Source organism: Lytechinus variegatus, chromosome 17 (assembly GCF_018143015.1).
Source record: "Lytechinus variegatus isolate NC3 chromosome 17, Lvar_3.0, whole genome shotgun sequence".
NCBI lineage: Eukaryota > Metazoa > Echinodermata > Echinoidea > Temnopleuroida > Toxopneustidae > Lytechinus > Lytechinus variegatus.
In genome coordinates, this window is record NC_054756.1 from 23023536 (window position 1) to 23045039 (window position 21504).

The following is a 21504-nucleotide window of genomic DNA, read 5'->3' on the forward strand; positions in this document are numbered from 1 at the left end:
ATTGTTGGATTATTCTCTTTTTATTCATGTCATAAATGATATGTAACTATTGGCAATACCATAAAGGCAGAGCGTTTGCACGGGTTTCGGCACTTCTGCAAGGATTTTTTGATATATTTTTTTTTATTGTTGCTCATTTGTTTGTGTTTACTTGTTTTGTTTTGTTTTATTTTTTGTTTAAGGGGTTTTGTTTTATCGTGAATTATTACGTATCTGGTCGCTTTCGGTTTATATCGAAATTTTCAAAATTTGCTATGAATCCCCAACGTACCTATCATCAATTTTGAGCATGGTAGGTTAGGCTGTGTTTCGTCTTCGTCTTAGGGGGCGTCTTACACCTTCAGACGTTGGACTGTCACGCGACCGTACCTTATTATTTTCATCAGTGAGAAGGGTGATCCATCGAGAGTACAGATTGGAGGTGACTGTACTATTCTTCGAACGAGCCTTGAGCGACCTCTGTTGATATATAGCATGCCAATACTCTATCTTTCTTTATTTGTAGGTTTTCTTACTTTTTTTCTATCATGCAATTCCATCACAATAAATACCTAGCACCGTGTCATTGCACTGATATCTACCAGGTTTATCGAGGGTGCATGTTGACTTAGTTCTTTGCAAGAAAAAAAAAGCATGAAGAAAATGAGAGAGGGGTAGAGAGAATACGTTCGTGTGATGAGTAGGTGTTCATTGAACTTAACCAGTGGAGCAAAGACAAGCGCTGATTGGTCAACAGGCGTGCGGGTATTAGCATAAGTACAAAGTTTAGCAGCCAATTGGCGAGCAGGATTCACCGAACGTTTAGCTCCGTTGACAGACTGGCATGGGATAATTAAACAAACGAGGCTGCGCGAAGGTATAAAATACCTAACGTGATAATGGGTGATGACATATCAACGGCCCTCTGTGCCTCGTCTTAGGTTATTATGTGTATTATGTGGTTTTAGGTTATTGCGGGGAGCTAGTAGTAAGCTGGCGTGCGCCTCCTACGATATACCTGTCTTGATAGTTGAGTCTCAATCAGCTGGTTGGATTGCATGCTCGAATCGTCGCGTGCGCCCGAATCAGTGTTCGGAATACACACACGTCGTATGCGATCAGCTGCAATATCATCTGACAAAGAAAGGATAGAAGATTCATTCGTAGCTCAAGCTCCAAGAGAAAAGCATCTCGCATCGCTGACGGAATTCCTTTTTGCGGGCTGTACTATTTTCAAGACATCCGTTTGGATATTCGGTGAATTGTACTTTTTAGTTTGATGGGACATTGAAATTGGTGAAATATGGTTGCTGTGGAGTTGGTGATTCTTGTTCTTGTGTTGTGGATGGTCAAGAGTTTTATTGCCAGGACATATGGCAAGCAATATCGTTTACCACCTGGGCCTCCTGCCCTACCGCTCATCGGCAACTTACCCGTGTTCATGACGGGAAAAGCTCCGTATCGCGTGATGAAGGACCTCGCTGACAAATACGGCAGTGTTTTCTCTCTGAAAATCGGTTCAACCCCATTTCTCGTGCTCAACGACGTCGACTCGATCAGGGAAGCCCTTCACCATCGCGCAGTCGACTTCGCCGGGCGGCCGTGCCTCTATTCAGTTAGCCTGATGAGCCGAAACAACTGCGATATCGTTTTTGGAGACTACACCCCCGGTTGGCGGCTGCATCGTCGGGCCACGGCGGCGGCCCTGCACAAGAATATCCGTGGCAAGGGTTGCGAGGCAATGGGAATTAAAATAACCCGCGAGGCGGAATATTTCACCCAGCTCCTAATGAAGAAAGCCGGACCTGTTTGTGACATCGAAAACGAGCTCAACCTCGCCATCATCAACATCATTTCACAGCTCACATTCGCCACTAGATATACATTGGATGACCCCGAATACCAGGCACTGGTCGACAGCAATCAAAAGTTCTCCAGTCTCCTGAAACCTGGCGACCCCATTGATGTTTTTCCAGCTCTCTCGGTAAGATTTTGATCCAAATGATATATATTCTATGCAGTCGTAGATCCGGGATCTCTCAGGGTGGAGAGAGGGGAGGGGCCCTTGTTCGTCCTGTTTTACATGTTCAAACCTCTAGGAGGCCTAGCCCCTTCCACCGTCCTCCTCGGATGTGCGGCTGATTCAGTGTAATCACGATGATGTCGATAATTAATGATCATGATGATGATTATGATAATGATCATGATGATCTGATGATGATTATAAGCCTGCTATGGCTTATGATATTCACATGATTAAATGGTTGATATTTAAGTTCACTTTTAATTGGGGGTGTAATGTGACACATATCAATTGATCGAAAAAACATAAAAAATTGTCATAATGTATCCAATCATCTTATCGCATTTTCAATTTGAAAATTGAAAATGGAATTCGAGTTAGCGAAATAAGACTTCCTAGGGGGCCGACTCATGTTCATTTGTTTAACCATGATTTCTGTAAAGCAAAGTAATATGCCGATTGTAAATTGAGATACGGATAATAAACGCATTTAGGAAATCCGTAAGGTAAGTATAGCCCCTTTCAGTATTGATGCAAAGCAATGCGCGCGGTCAATAGTTGAACTACTGCAAGATATAAAACTCGAAGCATAAAATGCTGGAGATGTAAGAATATTACCTTCAAGTGGGCGAGAAAAATCTTGTATTGAACATGTTGATCAAATAAAGCCTGTGAAAGTGCAAGGAGTGAATACTACCAATGGAAATGTGGATTTGCTGATGGCGAGTGAGCCAGTGAAATATGTATATTTATAGGGACATTACCTTAAATCGTTTTTTTCTAAAGCCTGTCGGCAATAACTTTTGTACAATATTGCAGCTTGTATGTATGTATAAAGTACAAGTTGGGACAAACCCTTCTACTAGCAAGGGTAGAAGGTCAGATATGAATGGGTATAGAAAACGCAGTGCAAAACTGCAAGTCAAAACATAACACAAATGTTGACATGCTAAGCATTTATCTTCTTCATCCTGAAAATGGGGATTATCAAATATGGTCCAAACTTGTTAATTGCTACTTGAGAAAATGTTATACCAATTTGACAAAATTGTCGAGACTCTGCAGGCATGAATCAAAATGGTATTTATACTCGTATTCTCCAGCTCTGTAAGAGCATGGACCTACTAGAGAAATGCAATTTTGTTGACCCCCAAAACGTGGCAACAGGACGGTATACTAAATAGAGAAAAGGGTGAAGTGCAAACTCGTTAGGAAGAAACGGGATAACTTGAATAGCGTGCATAGAATTAAGGGAGTGTTAAAATATTTATTTTCGTGTTTCGTTAAATACTATAAAATGGGTCTGTAATATCGAGGGATGGATATGAACAAGGACATTTCCAACTCTGCTCAGCACGCTTTAATATAGAAAAAATAATGATTTCAACACCTTTAGCTATATAGGCCTTTAAAGTCAGCAAGCTTTAAGCATTGCATAGTCGTCTCCCAGAGTAATGTGCGCTTAGACGCTATAGATAAAGTTCATGAAGTGTTTTAAATGGTAAGCATCAGTTTGTAATTACTATCATTTGTGCCTAAGTGAATTGAGAAAAGTCATTGGCAACACCCCAAGAGCATCCCTTACTATCCCTCACTTCATGATATAATATCAGGCATGACATGCTGGAAGTAGAACGATACCTGGGGTTCTGGCTAGTATTCGAGATTTAATGAATTGTTAAAGGAATTGGGGAGGGTAAATTAATGGCAAAACTGTAAAAGAACGATGGCGACACCGATGAGGAAGAAAACGCAGAGCATGGTTACCGATAGCATGTTCTGAGCGATGAGAAGAGGGCCCACAGACTCTTTTTCAAAGACATATTCTCTTGAACTGTTTGATTCTCAACGTTGTATAGGAGTACAAATGGCACTTGGAGATTTATTGATACACAATAAATGCAGTGCAGAGTAGATGCCTCCCCGACATGTGTCGTACCGTTGACCTACAATGCTTGACTGGTATACAAGGTGTTTGTAAGACGTCTTAACACAGCTTGAGTCAGCTGATGAATGATGCGGTACGAGCAACTGGATGACAGCCAAACACTGGCAACATTATCCTCACGTACACAGCCTCTAGTCAAATCGCTGTCATGGCAACGGGATGGCATCAGTCTTCCCCTCCTCGCATCCCCATCTCATTCAGAATTCCTGACATCACGTTATATTCTGTTAGTGCTTAGCGCATGGTATCAGAAAAGAATTCCTATAGCATTTGCCCGTCAAAGAATTCATGTTTTCGCGTGGTTAACTGACGTTTCGCTTCTACTCACCACTAATTCTGTTGAAGAACATACCATACACTCACTTTGTACAGTTCTTTTGTTTGTTCATGAGTCATCTTTAGGCCTACTCTAACCTTTCCTCCCAGTATTCCATCAAATGCCCGCATCCTCCCATCTTTATGGCCTTTTATCATACACATATCTGCCCATGCAGTGTCGTTACGTTTAACATTTTTTTACTAATTGAAATTGATTACTTATTTTGTCTACTAGTTGTCTTTGCGACCTCCCCCCCCCCGCCCCTGTCTCTATCTCCCTCTCTCTTAATCTCTTTTACTTTCTGTCGACCTAGGCCGACCAGTTCAACACTACAATAAATAATGTTCACTGTTTGTATCGCAGACGGAGAGGATGAATGGTTTATAAATACAGTCGATAGAGCGAGAAAGTAAATTCGTAAGATGGGCTCATATTCGAAGGAAGAGAAATGGAGGGAGAGGGGGAGGCACGATAAGAAGGCAAAAAAAAGAGAAATAAAGAAAGCGTGAGGGGATGTGTAGTGTGAGGGAGAAACGAAGGAATCATAGAGAACTGCAAGAAATCAATAAACTGTGTACGCGAGTGCGGTATACTCGTTTGAAGCTCGAGCAATAATGCAGAGATTGCTCTGCGCTCCCGTCTTGTACTTTGCGGATACCATATATAAACCCCGGATATAAACCAAGTGATAGGAAAATGATGAGCCAGGATTTGTACGCGACTGATTCATGTATATTGAATTATTACCTGCAGCAATCGTATTCGTGTTTATCCCCGATCTACATGTGGTTGACTTAACAAAAATGATAAACGAGCATCCGAAATAAAACGAGGTCATACTTTTATTACATAGTTTTGTTTTAAGCATACGAAAAATATTTCTTGTTTTTATAATAAATGTGTCGATTCTGTTAATTTCAAGAAGTTGGGTGTAAATGTATCAGGTCGAGGACGCTTTTAGGTAATCAATACAATAATAATGATAATTTGATAACAAATGGTTCCCAATAATCAATCGAGAACAGTTTGTTTTCGTCACTAAACGCCATTTGAAATTGGCATGATAACTCCTTTATCATTCATGGCCGCGATTCATGTTCTTGTACGTGCCAATCTTCATGACCCTAGGATGTCTTCTGGCCTGGCAATATTCAAAAGTACATGTACTGAAATCGTAGCTTTTTTGTGTTTAGATGAATTATTTTACACAAGGATATTGGAAAACATGCATGTGAAAGTATGTGTTTGTACGTGCGCTCTCCACCCCCACCCCTTCCCCCTCTCTCGCTCCTTACTATATCGTCTTGTACATACACTTTCTACCACGTCTACTCTCTTTAGAGATTTACCCACGCGATGTGTAAACGAATACGGTTTGCAATGAACCGAATCGACATACGTTAGCGAATGGAATTCTCCAGCCAACCGGAATCCGGGTTCACCTGGAAAATAGTCATAGTCTGACAATTGGAACCCTATGCTCTTCAGGTTTATCAAATACCTTGCACAACAATCACCTTAAACGATGAAAAAATACTGAATATTCGTAGAAGAAAATGTTTGCATGTAGAGCGTGTGAAATGGAATAAAATCAATGTTTATTTGAATTGAATGTATACGTCTTACACTCTTTGAAACATATTTGGCCACAAACAATACAACGTTATATATAGCATTGCTTAAATAAATTTCGAAATGTATGTTATAATTCGTCAGTAATCATATCACAACCACATTGGAAGATATGCTAAAGTCAGCCAGCAGCCTCTGAGTGATGACTGGGAATGAACGGTAACTATGAAGTAAGATGAATTGATTACATGTGTGTATTTGGTGTAATAGAGGGCGCTCGTACGGTATTCACACGAGTACGTTTGTTCACGGAGAATCACTGTCTCGCCTTCAAATTGAATCGTTCTGGAATTTAAACATTCAAGTTCAACTCCATTAATAAATTCCCTAAAATACTGTATATTGTTCGGCTGCCCATGTTCCGGCATCTCTATTCAAAACGGATATTCCTGTAATTACTGTTGTCAATGCTTCATTGGCGATTTAAATTTTGTTCTAACATAGAATGGTCAAGGCGAGGCGAGGACCAAAACACTCGCTTATATATACTGTTCGAGAGTTAAAATAAACTATCCGGTATACAGCATCGCATATGAAAATATAGGTACACTACAAAAACTCCGATTTTGATTTACCACCATCCCAGCATCAGAAAAGTGTTAAACAACACCAATTTGGTTTTGGTCTAACATCGGATATGTGTTTATATAACACCAATTAGTATTAAAACAGCATCGGTTTGGTTCTAAACTGGTGTTGTTTGAATACTTCTCTGGTGCGGGCATATAGAGATGCCGGGCTGGTGGTAAATCAACACCGGAGTTTCTGGAGTGTAAAATGTTTGTGAATGGTTAGATTCGTTCCTGGTGCATTCGGGGGATAGTGGTTTAATGTAATCATTAGTTTAATGGATCTACTCCTGACATTGATTCCCTTATGCAAACAATTCAACCTCATTACGATACCCATGCCATTTTGTTGCGAGACAAAATTTGGTAATAATATCATGATTGTGATCTCAATATGCTTACCAGGATAAAACTTCACAGTAAAATAACAATTTCTTGAAATTTCTATGGGCGTTAAATGACACAGGGACAAGGTATTATCAAAGGCTCTTTCAATGAAGACTAACGAAAATAAAATCATGCACATGCGTAAAAAAAATATATATTATTTGATTAATGGGTATGCAATATAAACAAAGCAGATCGTGGGCTTAACTTCGGCCATATTAAATATGGTTAGCTTAAAAGCAGAGGGACCTTTACCGAAACTGTAAAAAATCAATAGTTTTTTAAAGAAAATATGGTTTGTTTATTCAAAACTTGAAGGTAATCCACAAAAGGAAAAGAAAAGAGCACAAAGAGCAAAGCTATATAGATCGAGGTAAATGATTAATTTCTGTCAACAGAACGTTGACAACGGAATAATGACTCGAAATGATCTGCCGATAGTGTGTTATTTCTGACAAAACAACTGTTATTGAATCAGTTTGGCTCTGGTGATAGCAAAGCTGGAATATATCATAAAGGTTTTCAATTTAGTGCGTAGGTTATTTGTGGTTTGAGAAATAAGGGTGGGTGGAATAAGGTTTATAAACCTCCTCATTCCACCCACCCTTATAGGGTATTATTTCATTGCTACGATTATATGGGATTTGGAATAGATGCTATTACATATCTCTCTCTTGAGAGGTCATCTATCCTGGTCATCTCGATCCCTGATAGATTCAGTGGTGGAGAAAATAACTTGTTTCTCTAGTTTTGAAAACTCATTTATTGATTTTCTCCTGTGACAGTTGCTCCGGGTTCAAGTTCTTATGTCAGGGTTATGGTTAGGTTTAGGGTAGGGTACATGTATAATGTTAAATGCAGGGTTGAAGTTGATTATTCTGTTAATGTGTGGAATATATAGCCGAGCAATTGTCGCCGGAGCAAAATTCATGGAACCCATTTGTGCATATCTATTACGTCTATTTCATGGGAAATGATCATCAAACTAGATTTTAAAAAGGGAAAAGGTTAGACACGACTTTGCTAATGACTGGGATTGGTAAATGATGTGTCTGAAATTGAAACCTTTAAGGGTTTCCATGTCTACTGCATAAAATATGTTTGTTTTGATATCTGTTGATATTGATAAAACAATAAAATGTTACACGGTGCGATTGAAATTAAATAAATATATATCACAGATTAACTTCAACATGCCTTTCGTCCTGCGCTTGTAACATTATGCAGTTTTCTGTAACAATTTCGAAATTTGTGGTTAAAAAGTGCAACCAAAATGACCGCGTGTTACTTCTTGGTAGAAGCAGTGGATTCTGGAAAAAGTGGTACATGTGGAGTCGGAACACCTCCATTTTTTGTTTCTCTCCAAGATTACGATGGGGTGACAGACCGGACAGTCAAGCTAGGGTTGAAAGTTATCTGCCTGGAAATTATCCCTAAACGGGCAGGAATTATCCCTGAATAAACGGGTCACACGCCCTTGTTTAGTACGAATTCAAACTATACTCATTGAAGGGGGGCACCAAGTACGAAAATACGACAGATTTGCGAAAAGTAGGTCTTGAGCTTTCCCAACCAAGAAATAAAAGAAGGGGGAGGGTTAAAATAAAGAACTGTTGCTGGAAGGGACAGGTGGCAGCTCAAAAACAAGAGGAATTTGACCCACTGACCTTTTGCATCTCCTTCGAAGTCATTGCCCTTTCTAGCCGAGATTTCCAAGCGGTTTTTTTTTTCTTTTTTTTTTTAGCGACGCTTGTTGTTCATGCTGTTGGTCGTGTTGTGTATGATAGAAAGGGTCATTTTATATTCGAAAGATGGCCCCGAAATCGTTGCTTTTTATGTTCAGTTTTATCTGGCGTTATGAAGTCAAAGATAACACTGATCCAGTTTTCTTATACAACAGAGTACCAAGGAAGAGGGATCGTGCATGTTCATGTAACACAATGGAAATACAAGACCTATATGCCTTCTGTTCCTGAAAAAATATGTACGCATATGTTACCCAAACTTGATATTCTACAGCATAATATGTGCTTTGCACGCCTATTGTCATATTGGTTCCTTACATCACAACGAACTACCAAAATGCAACCCTTTTCTCCCTACAGCTTAGCATGCCGCAAACATCCAACATAACTGTTTAATAGTTGAACATATTTCGAGTCAAAATTGATTTGAAACTAGGCATCAGTATTCGTGGTATCTTCCATGCTAACATAAAGCAAAGAGAAATTTCGTCATCGTCGTCACCAATAACTTAAAAAAAACAGACTGCTTCTTCCACTTTATGTATTAAGGAACTGATCTCCATGCAGTACAAAATGACAAGAATACAATCAGCTGAGAAGTCAGGAATGGGGTTAGCGAGAAAGAGATCGAGCTCGTTCAGGAAATAGTATCTTAAGCTCCTGCTGGGGTTAGGGGGTGAGGCGGGGTTAACTAGACGGCTGGGGCCCCGTGCCGAGCACACGACGGGACCCATCCCTTAATCATCATGAGGCTAGCCTAATTATGGGGACGTAACTGTGACGTGAGCATGGTGAGGTCGGCATGCTGGCAAAAAATATATCACTTTTTATGAATATATACGCTGGGATTACAGCGATCTCGATACATTTTTTTTCAGCGAAATAGGAACCAGGTACAGCAATAAAGTCGCAATAGGTAATTCATGACGTAATTTACATGGGTGTGGTCGTTACGTCAGGTCTTTGAGGTCCTGTCCTGTGGTTATTTTAAAGACAACATTGTAACTCAAATTCTCCTTAAGTATTCTCATTTTTATTCTTTATATGAATCAAGCATTTCTGCGCCTTAGCGAATTAATATAAAAAAAATTCCAAATGACCTAAGGAAATTGCTTTTACAATCAGAATAGCATCATTTCAATCGGCCTGGATGTATATCGTACTGTTTGAGAACTACTATATAACTTATTAGAACATTGTCTACTATATATTTGTTGATTCGCTATTCAATTCATACAAAGGGGAAGATAATGAATTCATTATTTTTTTTATCTCAAAACTATTTTCTTTTTGCTTGCTTGCTTGTTTTACGTTTTTTGGGGGTAGGCATCATGCACTTTTTCTTTTAAATCTCCATGAATGTGTCATAGAACCTGCGTTATGGATCACTCGACGTCGAGTCTCTCATCTTCCCGATCTCCCTCACCAATCTTTCTCGCCATAGATAACAAAGGCTTAACCTCACAACCACAAGCCATCCCCGGGGAACCTGCCCGCCAGATCCCTTTCAAAAATATTCCCTTTTCCCTACCCTCCCAGTAGTAACACAGGCAGGCCAAACGGCCCCATCAATAACATCTCAGCGAAGAGCCACAGCGTTCCCAAGCCAGGAGTTCCCCGTGCGGCGATCTGTCAACGCCGCTTCCTCGTGACATCCCGAAGCTTATTTTCTTTTTTGAACTCGCTTGCCCCGCCTGGACCTCTTTCTTCTTTCTTTCCTTTCAATTCTCATTTTGAGGTGTGAATTCGAAGCAGACGATGAGAGAGTGGCGGAAATATCGCTTGACTGAGGTTTGGCGCGTTTTGAGGGAGGAAAAGGAGGGAACGTTAAAAAAAGGCGGGTACGCCAAAACAAATAAGGGATTAAATGGACTTACCTTTGCAGTAACATCCAAATATGAGTATGCCACAACATGAGAATGTCACTTGATTCAATTTCTTGTTGTCCCTGTTTCGAACTATGAGTGGATGATGGGGAAGTAACCCCTATCTCTAATGCCATTATGAATATTTTTATAGGAAAATTTTATATATATCATATAATGTAGAATGCAAATTCTAATAAATTGGATATTGAGGACTATCGTACACAAATTAATGATTTGGTACAGTCCATGGGTCGATTTCTTCAAAAACAGACAAGCAACCAAAGTGGTCACACTTCAAATATATATAATATATATATATATATATATATCCATATTTCTCCTATTCTCAGAAGAAAAAGGGTGAATTAAAAAAATCTCAGAAAATCGGCGAGAAAAGGCAGGTGTAACTAGGAAGAAATGTATTCTTTCATGGGGCGAAAACAACTGCGCCATGGGTTCTTTTTATGAGCTGCCAGCGGGGTTTCTATGACTAAAGGTCGGGGAAACTTCCCGATGCATCTCTCGTGGTTTCCCCCGATTTGTGAGGCCCAATCCACTTTTTACGTTTGCTCCTTATTAACAGCCTAGTCTAGCTCAACACTTCTCAGCTGTTTTATGCCGGTCAGAGTTGATTTATGTATTCAATCTAAAGGTGCTGAATTCAGTCATCAAAATGCATTTTATTACTTTCATTTCATTGGTCACTAGAAACATGGACCTGTAGCTCCATGCTAGGAGTGTGGAGAGTACTGGCCACTTTCGTTCTTGAACGTGTTTGAAGTCCCATTGACATTTTCGTAGAACGACTGGCTTGAAACTACCTGTTTGGACATTATTTTCGCTGGCTCGCGTCTATTATTTCTGGCTGCCGTCTCCGTGTTATTGGTAACTATTAAAGTTATGATTTGTGGACTATCAAATACCGCAAACTGAGAAACGGTGCATTGAACTTTACGCGAACTGACATTTGAAAAACAAACAAATCGACTGGATGGAAAGCGGGCCTAGTCGAGAGCATAATGCCAGCCAACTTGCAACTGTACTTTTTTAACAGCAGAGAATGACGAAAAGTCATTCATCCAAAATATTAATCCAGTTAATCTCATTCATGTCACAAAGGAAGTAGATATAATGATTTGGGGAATAAGTTTGACACCCGAGCCTTGTGTGAAGTCGCAAAAAAACTCGAAAAAAATTATGAATTGTTAAATACATGGTACTAGTTGTACATGCGATGACGATTAGACCTCTGTATTGTTTCAGTAGGCCCTGTTGGAGGTGAGCATTATTTCATTGTCCTCCAGTATTTTTATGACCATTATGCGGGAATGAAATATCCATAGTGTTTCTTTCATTTCACTTTTTTCGTCTCAGGAACCATTGAAAAACACAGAAAGAGAGATGGAAAGTGTAGGGAAATGGAGGGGTAGAAGAAAAACATGGAAGGAAAAACAGATACTCGAGTCTCCGTCGTAAATCAAAGACATACTCAACTAGGTATCCCTCAGTAGGGGTCTTTCCGCTTAGGGCCATAAACAATTTCCATAACTTTGATGGACAGCTGAAGCCTACTGGTGTAGTTATCCATGGACCTACTAACACAGTAGGTCCATGAGTTATCTGAAAGTTCATATCAGCCATGTTATCCACTGGGCACCAGGTTCAATTGAAACGTTGTCTCTAGTTTTCACTTCAGGACATGGGGGCTATTTGCTGATTTTTGTGTTCTTTCTGAAAAAGGAGCACATTTGAAACTGACTGCCGGAGATTGTAGATCGTGTTGAAGAATTGCAAATACAATCAGACACTGCTATGGCATAGACTGCTCCAATTCAAATGTCACACATTTCTCAAGAACATTAATTGGCGAAGGGTGTTATTTTAAGAAACTAGGTATTAGGCCCAGTAATGACCTGCTTACTTTGGCTAAAATAATTACTTCCCTAAGTTAAGGTTTTCTCAATACTCGTCAATATGGGACGAGAATGCTTATACAATTTTATAACAGAGCACGATATGTAGCAGACACTAAAAACTATTGTCAAACTGTAAGGTAAAGTTATTTTATAGAGAAATATTCACAGAATTATTGTATTCCTCGCTATTATTGTGGTCACCATCAATATATATTTATACATATATTGGGGAGTGCTAGTACAATTGGAATCCACATCTGGTCGAATATGAATAGAGAGCAAGGTTAACAACCAGTGAAATCATTTTAAGCACCCTACCACTATCACTAAATGGACAAACGAAAAATGAAAGTATAAAGTATATATCTATTTTAGTTTTTCCTTTAAAGGCTATAATTCCCTTCTTTTTAAAGTATTTTTTTCTTGAATATTATCTTCTATTGATAATTTAGTTGATTTGTGAAGCTATCGATGTTCCCTGATTTTGGGCGATGAGAAATATTCAAGGAAACTGCCATTGTGACTTGATCGAAGACTGCGTCGGCACCACTCTGTCGCTCTGCCCATTTTTTTGCTCTTGTGATGTCTTTCAATAGAAGTTTTCGAGAGTTCACAAAATATCAGATAAGAATAATGAGTGAATTTAAATAAGTAGGCATGGTGTCCTGGCAAGCAAAAAATGTTCTGTTCATTTCATAAATCAAACACCTCAAACTAGCATTGTATCTTAGGATCGTCTAAGCAATTTCACGAGTGTATTATTAGGTTTTTTATGGAATAAATACTTATTCTGGATTCTGTTTAAGACGGTATGAGACCATATCATCAATGTCGTTTGACTGTGTGCTGTACCTCAAATGCTGTCCGTAATGAATTATAATGATTTCGTTATAATGTTTGTGTTATAGGGGAGATGACAAATTTTCGACTCTGTCATGGCTTTGAGAGTTGGCTCGTGTTCTGAAATGTACTTTTATAAGGGTTGTTCTAAAAAAGCGATACCGGATTGGCGCGAACTTGGCCAAAGTTTGAAGTAATTCAATTGTCTCGGGGAAATGTCAGATCGAATGCTTGTCAAATTGAGTTTGTGATTTGTCACCAAGAACAATGCTTTTTGGCCACATTCAGAATACAAAATGACAATTATTCAAGGAGTTACGCAAATTTGACGTGGTAATCAGAGAAATTGCTAGTATGTTTGCAGGTAGAGATCTGATATGACCTATATCATTTAATGAATACAAAACCTCGTGTCAAGGGATCCCTTGCCCTCTTACATCACAACAAATATTACAAAGAGGACAATCACTTTTAACAATCAATGGCAACAATCACAGATCCTTAAAGTGAAATTCAAGTTCTAGTCAGGTCCAAACTTTGAGGATTATGCTACATATTAAAAAATAATAATATTTGCTGAGCAGAGCTTCATTCTGAACCATTCATTAAAGATATATTTACGACGTCTTGAAACCAGACAAAGACATGGCAATCAAAAAGCGAAGTCTTACCGGTATTTCTTGCAGTTCTGCATAGCCTCTCGATTTTGGCACGGTCGCACTATCATGACTATAAAGCAGGAAAATAACGGAATAATAAAGACCTAATTATTTACCTGTTAATTTTTCGAGTCACCCCCATAAATCTAAATGGACTATCTTTACATTATTTATTACTCACAGATCTTCCCGAGCAAAAAGCTTCGCCTTGTGCAGGAACTCATTAGCAGCCGCGACGCCATTCTGCAGAAGAAATACGATGAGCACCTCGCATCCTTTGACCCAACAAACATCCGGGACATCACAGATACGCTGATCGCCACCATGAAGGAATCCAAAGATCAAAACGGAAATGACGTATTCTGCGCCGACCACGTGGTTATGGCAACTTGGGATATGTTTCTTGGAGGCTACGAAGCTACCTACAAGACGATTAAGTGGGCCATTGCATTCTTAATCCACCATCCAGAGGTAGGTTTATCAGACACTAGTAGTTTGGCAACCAACTAGCAGTACCCACTTGGTTCTTTCGGTGGCGTTGGGGTTCACCAGCCATGTCACTGTCTTTTGTTGTTTCTTGCCTGTAGTTCGATCCACATCTTAATTATTTCAGAGTGCCAGTCTTGTTGGTTACAATCGTGTTGATATCGCTTCAAATGGCAAGCCCCCAAAAAATATTTCATTCGTGTTCATTGATCAACTAAGACCAAGTTGGCCAAAGTCTGAAAGAAAGATATCCACTGGATTATAGAGTTGTAATGGCTTTGATAATAAGTGTCAGACACTTTATCGAAATAAATGTAATAAATAGCATAATATTACTTTGAGTTATGTATGACATATCCATGATGAGAGCCCTTTGGTTGAAAGAATTAGAGGTCATTTTTCCTTGCAAAGGTTCGACATCATTTTTATTGATGGACCATAAACTCTACCCTCAGCGATAACCAATCGTTTCCCCTCTTTTCTTACCACAGGTCCAGGCCAAAATCCAGTCAGAAATGGCAGTGGGTATCGGGGACAGGATGCCTACCTGGGAAGACCGTGCCAAATTGCCATACCTTGAGGCCACAGTATTGGAAACTCTTCGACAAAGCTCCATGTCCTCCATGAATGGACCTAGACGGACAACGTGTGATACACAGTAAGTGGATGATACGTTAAACTCGAGACAAATTCCCTAGATCTTAGGTATTTTGCTTGGCTACTAGTAATTCATAGTTCATATTATATTGAATACTTTTCGCAGGATATAAGGGAATCATTCATCGGAGATCACTAATGGAAGAGTTCATCATGACCAGGTCGTCATGGAATATCTTAAATTTCAATAGATGCTTTACAAAAAACAAAAATAATTGATCCTGTAAATTTCTTTCTTAAAAGAAAAATATTGTACTATTGATGAATCCTATTAAACATCGGTGGGGCAAGTGACTCAGCCCTACTGGGGGAAAACTAGGCATTAAAAAGAATTTCATCCATGCTTGACTTCTCATCCTCTGGACTAGACCTATGTCATGCAAATTTCGCTATGAAATTCTATATTTCTTATGGATCACTCTGTTAAGTCATTATAGGCAGGATTTGGATCGTTCTAACCACTATTCCACACACCTCGACCTCATTCCTATTACAGTGTCAAGGGTTATGACGTTCCAAAGGATACCACGGTATTCTGCAACCTCTGGTGGGTGCATCACGATCCAAAGAACTGGAAAGACCCGAGCAGTTTTAGACCAGGTAAAGACATATTCCAACCTGCTTGGCTTTGTCAAACTCTCGAAAACATATCTCACAAAATGACATTTCCTAGTAACCATTTTACCCAGTTGTATTATACTAAAGACTTTAGTTAAGTTTCAGTCATGTCACCCGGGATAATTGTAAAGCCATAAAGGAAGAGTCTCCACTTCTGCCAGACCGGGGCTAGCTTGTTCGTCTCAATGACTAGTTCGGGCATTTCGTCTGTTCTTATTTCTTCCTAGTCTTCTCATTTACCATCTCTCATTATGTCTTGAGGGAATTATGAATGTTAGAAAATAATTGAACTGTTGTAACCTGCAATAAAGTTGGAAGGAAACGTGATCATGTCAAAATTAATATTGTGTATCGCTTTAACAAAGTGAAAATTAAGGAAGTTGTGATTCATATGATGGCAATTTTTATGGCTTCGGGAGAAGCTAAATTTAAAAAAAAAAGATTTAACCTACGATGTTGATCTTTTCATTCAAAATCATCACGGATCATTATGCCCTAGTATATTTCACACATTAATAGATTGATCGATCCACTCAATGTAATTTTGGTTTGGTTTGTGTCGTTGCAGAGCATTTCCTAACAGACGATGGCAAGGTCTCTGTCCCACGCACCTTCCTCGCCTTCTCCTTGGGTAGTCGAGCATGCATCGGTAGTCAACTCGCTCTTATGCAGCTTATACTTCTCCTCGGCGGTCTGTTACAAAGGTTTAACCTGCGCCAAGCTGTTGGAGAGCCTATGCCAAACCTAGAACCCGGCTCTGAGCTGGTCAGGACAGTATGCGACTATACCTTGAATCTGGAGGTTCGGTAAAACCCGGTACACCATCCAAGAAACAAAGACATTCACCCAAAGGATTCGTATTGGACTCGCCGCCATGTTGCCGTTCCGACCTGAGAGAATAACTTGGTCGGTGGTATCTGCAGTGGCACGGTATCTTGAAACGGTGCATGACTTAAATAGCAAGAGAAACTAGATTATTTTCATGAAAATTGTTATCGATTTTATGAGATTTACGTCAAATTATATACCTCATCAACGATTGAGTAGCAACATGCCAGGTCAAAGGTGAGCAGGAATGCATTCATTGTGTATTCGCAGATGGCGTCGTGATCGTTTATACGTATCGTATCGATGTATCGTTTGCGAAAGGAGAATGCTCTGTGTGAAGACTACATTGGGATTTAAACCGGCTTGTGATGTTTGTCGTGTTTCAATGGAGATTTTGTAAACTTAAGTCTTTCAAATCTTGATTTTTATACATTTGTTTTAATGTGACCACTTATGTCAATAACATCAAAGGGCATGGCCTTTTAAACCTATATTTCCAAAGATGAAAGTGGTAAAACAATGTGTTCTTTGATGAATTCATCCTCAAGCAAAAAGGCATCTTTTAACCCGTCATGTAATAATTGTGTTCAGATTGTGAATTCTGAAAATTGCCAAATGTGAATCATAATTCTTAAAAATGAAGAGTCGGATTTGCTGGATGTAGGTTGGGGAAGATGCTTGTTGAAAACAAGTTAAAATCATAATACTGTCACATATCACAATGTTTTTTTTTATTACATTTGTTTTTATTTCCTAACTTCTTGGATCTATTCGATTCAAGCTTTTGGAGTTTGTCCTCAAATTGGAACGTATTCTTTTAGAATTTATAGACTTTCAAAGTTTATTCAGATATTTAGGGTTATACATTATAGTATATAGCTTGATTTTTCGTTCTTGTGTGAAAAAGAGGAATCAGTATTCTTTTAGTTGGTCTCTCTGAACCATGAGGACCAAGCCTTTGTGATACCAAAGATATGTAGATTGACTTCGAGATCAAAACTTATATGTTTGTAGATAGTAATCAAATCTTCTCTGTTTTACATTATAGTCTCTTTTTTCTGCTTTTCATCTCGACTTTCGTAGAATTTTTCGTACATCTATAAATAAATATTGATTATTTTTTTTTGGTTACAACTGTGTGGTAAAATACGCGTTATTTATTTTATCATTCGGTGTATTAGGTACAGTTTTATAAGCAATAACCTTCAACGTCTCCAAATAAACACACTCCTGAATTGGTACTTTGTTGCCAAATTTAAATTCAATGCATTTGTGAAGAACGGACCAATCCTAAGCATTTCTGACATGTCTAAATGTATATTTATGATTTCTGTGATTACGTGTTACGTTCCTTTTTTGCAACTATTTAAAATCCGATTGAGAATTGAATGCAGCGTTGCCATCAGAAGATTTTTTTACTAAATATTTGTCAGTGAATCATATTCTGTAGTTATATTCAATAAATAATATTAAAGAATCCTATCTAATGGGGCGGAGGAGATAAAGAGTCACTGGCCCACCCACCGCCCCCCCCCCTTATTGACTTGTCAAAAATATATCACTGTTAGCGAGCGTATGTAATCACATGAACTTCCGAACAAGACATATTTTTGTTTTACATGGTTTACGTACTGATGAGCTGGATCTTGTGTTCAGCATTTAATGCCAACACACTACTACCGATAATTCCATCAGTGACTAACAATACAATTTACAGAGTTGAGTAAAAATCAAACCCTATTTACATTGATGTGCTCGACCAGTGTTACCAGTTCAGAAAGTACAACACGTTCAATTATATATATATATATATATATATATATATATATATATATATATATATATATATATATATTTATATATATGATTATATACACCATGTAGCTCAAAAACATATACTGTTAAAAGTGTTAAGCTAGTATATTATTACCATGAAAATATTTCCGGATGTGTGAAACATTCATTGCACTTGTCAAAATCAGAGATAGTTTAGTGGATTTAATACTAGAATTTTCGCGTTTATTTTTAACTTTGAAAGAAACGTACCTTCAAGTTTTGATAGACGATATCAAACCCTTTCTTCTGTTTTTTTTCATATTTCTTTATGTCTTTCTATTCTTTTTAATTCTAGGCTTCATGTGTTTAAATCTAAAATTTAACAAATTTAGACGAAAAAAATGTGTGTTCGTGCCAACTATAATTCTTCATCAATGATAACAAAAATAATGAGGCTTACGTTTACTTGTCAGATTTGCGCTCGTAATTTTCAGTGAGTTTGACGTCGAGAAATAGGTCTTGGGACATGCTGAGACAAATTATTATTCTGTCATTGATCTTTTCTTTTTCCATATGTATTCAACAAGACAGACTGTGACTTCTGCATGGTGTATTCATTGTACAAAATAAATATATGTGTATGTGAATTATAACAATATTTGTGATGATATTTTGAATGGAATATCAACTATTTACTAAATAAACTTCTTAAAGGTTATGAAAAATAAAACATTGTTAAAGCTTTGATTCATATGCCAGTGTGTGTATTATGACGGTACAACGTGAGAACGTGAGTGATGAACATAAAACACAAAATCCATTCCAAAATGGGAACAGTATCACAGAGTTTAGCGATCATCGTAGAATATTTAAGCGATTGATCAAATTGACTACAATTTTCAATTAATCATGAAAATCAAAAGTGCGATCAACATGATAAATCGCTAACCTTTGTGTTACAGGACCATTGTCTTACCTGATTCAATAAATGCACAAAAATTATAGAAAGGGAGGTTGATGGCGAGGTTTATGGTGATCCCCACGGTATGTTAGACCATGATGATGATAATGATGATGTGATGATGACAATGATGATTATGATGACACTACGATCTTGATAAGGAAGAGGACAATGATGGTGATTACGATGGTGATGATGACACTGATAATAATTCAATAGATTATCATAATGACGGTGATTATCTTGATGACAATGGTGATGGTGGTGATGATATATGATAATAATGAAGGGGGCATTGACATTGGTGATGATGACAGTGATGGTAATTGGATTGATGACGATGATCACATTGATGATGTTGATATTGATGCCAATGATGATGTTAATGACGATGATGATGATGATATAAACGGCGATGGTGATGACGAAATAACAATGACTGCACTCCAGATGTTTATCATTTATTGCCGATGAAGACAATGTTGTTTTTTTCAAACCAGTGCAAACATAGCTACCAAGAATGATTATACCATTTCCATTTATTTAAATATACGTCAAAAAACCACTTTTCATTAAATACCTTTATCAAGCCAGGCGTAGGTTCCGTGGCAGGGAATCGAACCCGGGACTGTGTGGAATCAGGCGCCTTAGACCACTCGGCCACAGCACCTCCACATACATGACATATTGCTTGATGGCGACAATAATGGTGATGTTGATAGTTAACCATAATTAATGATTATTAATGATGAGCTAATAAAATTCATTCTCCAATTTGTTTTCTGATACCCCCAGCATAGCAATGTTTCACATCAAAACGGGGAAACCAACCGTAATTTTTTTTCTACGTTTATTTTCATTGATCACTATGTGAAAAAAAATAGATTGTAGAACTGCATTACACATTGCCACTATATTTATTTAAGGGCAAACTAAGTCCAAATACGACGAGGGGGTAAAGTTTTAAATTACGCATGAACTGCGTCCGAACTAGTTATGAGGTGCCAAAATGGAATCCCTTAATATGATACAGATACATTTTTAAATGTACTCATTAAAATGTCATTCTGATTATTTTAAAAAATATAATAATATAGGATTTGTGCACGTATCCACCTTGCTAGGTGCTGAAGCCGCTCCTATATCATGTATATTGCCCCGGCTCAGCTAGTCTACCGATTCTGCTGCGCACAGCTTTTTGAGGAATTACTTCCTGCCGGTACCCATTTACCTCACCTGGGTCGAGTGCAGCAGTGTCAATAAATTTCTTGCAGAAGGAAAACACGCCGCAGCGAGGATTCGAACCCACGACCATGACGTGCCCACTATGATCACTATGTCATGTATGTGAAACAACCCAAAAATATGGTAGAACTGCATCACATACATTGCATAAACGACATTATAGACCGTTGAACAAATGGAGGAATGCCCATAGCCACATAGCTACTCTACATAATGATGGCGTCATATGTGTTACGTCTAATGTGCATGAGGTCAATTTGAAAATCCCATATTGATATTTATTACAACATTTTTATGTTTGTCTGATTTTGTTCAAACTTCCAAAAATCTAGCCTTTATCACTGATTCTGCTTCCATGTTTTCTCAAACAAAAGCATTTTCAACTTGGATATGATTTCCCTTCAACAGTACAATAATTCTCAGAGCGTCGCTTGTCACGATACCACTGGATGTGGTGACCCCTCGTCACTCGATGTCCATAACTTTGCTTCGATCATTGCGACGTCGAGTCGCAAACCTATCGACGAGTCCTATTAAAACTGAAAAGTAATCTACACTAACTGGAATTTAGGTGAACTGTCTACCAGGGGTCAAACTAACAAAGTACAGGCAGGGGTGAAGAACCAATTACTGGATGAGAGAAGTAGTCGTTGGAGATGAAGAGAGGGGTGGATGGGGAGGAAGGAGAGAAAAAGAAGCTGAAAAGGGGGGAAGGAATAATAGAGATAGATATACAAGGCAGGAAAGGGGTAGAGGAGAGATGTGGAAGAGAAAGAGGAGTGGGAGAGAGGGCAACGAATGTACAATGATGAGGACAAATTGGCAACCAGAAAATTTGTAACCATGGTTAATGAAACCAATGGACATTCAAAGTAATATATTCGTTATTCCACAATTGCTGTGATGGTTAATCCACAAATTAATCAAAAGCAAGCGTAAAACCCCGAACTTTTCTGTTTAGGAATTGAAACAGGGCAATCGTCAAAGGGGCATCCGTCGGGTAACCTTTTGAAGTCCTGCAAAACTTGTAATCACGAAAATAGGAGAG

At 38.4% G+C, this 21504-nt stretch overlaps 1 protein-coding gene across 1 annotated transcript; it reads left to right on the plus strand.

The window, feature by feature from the left end:
* Positions 1–840: 840 nt before the first annotated feature.
* On the plus strand, positions 841–17368 carry LOC121430712 (steroid 17-alpha-hydroxylase/17,20 lyase-like). The gene is made up of 5 exons (XM_041628069.1): positions 841–1963; positions 14069–14356; positions 14863–15029; positions 15525–15628; positions 16215–17368. Exons 1-5 carry the CDS (start codon positions 1283–1285, stop codon positions 16454–16456), a joined length of 1482 nt encoding a protein of 493 aa, XP_041484003.1. The 5' UTR covers positions 841–1282; the 3' UTR covers positions 16457–17368.
* The last annotated feature ends 4136 nt before the right edge of the window (positions 17369–21504 follow it).

Bases quoted from the DNA above. Each gene is read 5' to 3' on its own strand.
- LOC121430712 (XM_041628069.1), top strand. From the start codon at position 1,283: ATGGTTGCTGTGGAGTTGGTGATTCTTGTTCTTGTGTTGTGGATGGTC. The intron at 14,357-14,862 runs GTAGGTTTATCA...TTCTTACCACAG, and splicing joins TCTTAATCCACCATCCAGAG to GTCCAGGCCAAAATCCAGTC. The intron at 15,629-16,214 runs GTAAAGACATAT...GTGTCGTTGCAG, and splicing joins CCCGAGCAGTTTTAGACCAG to AGCATTTCCTAACAGACGAT.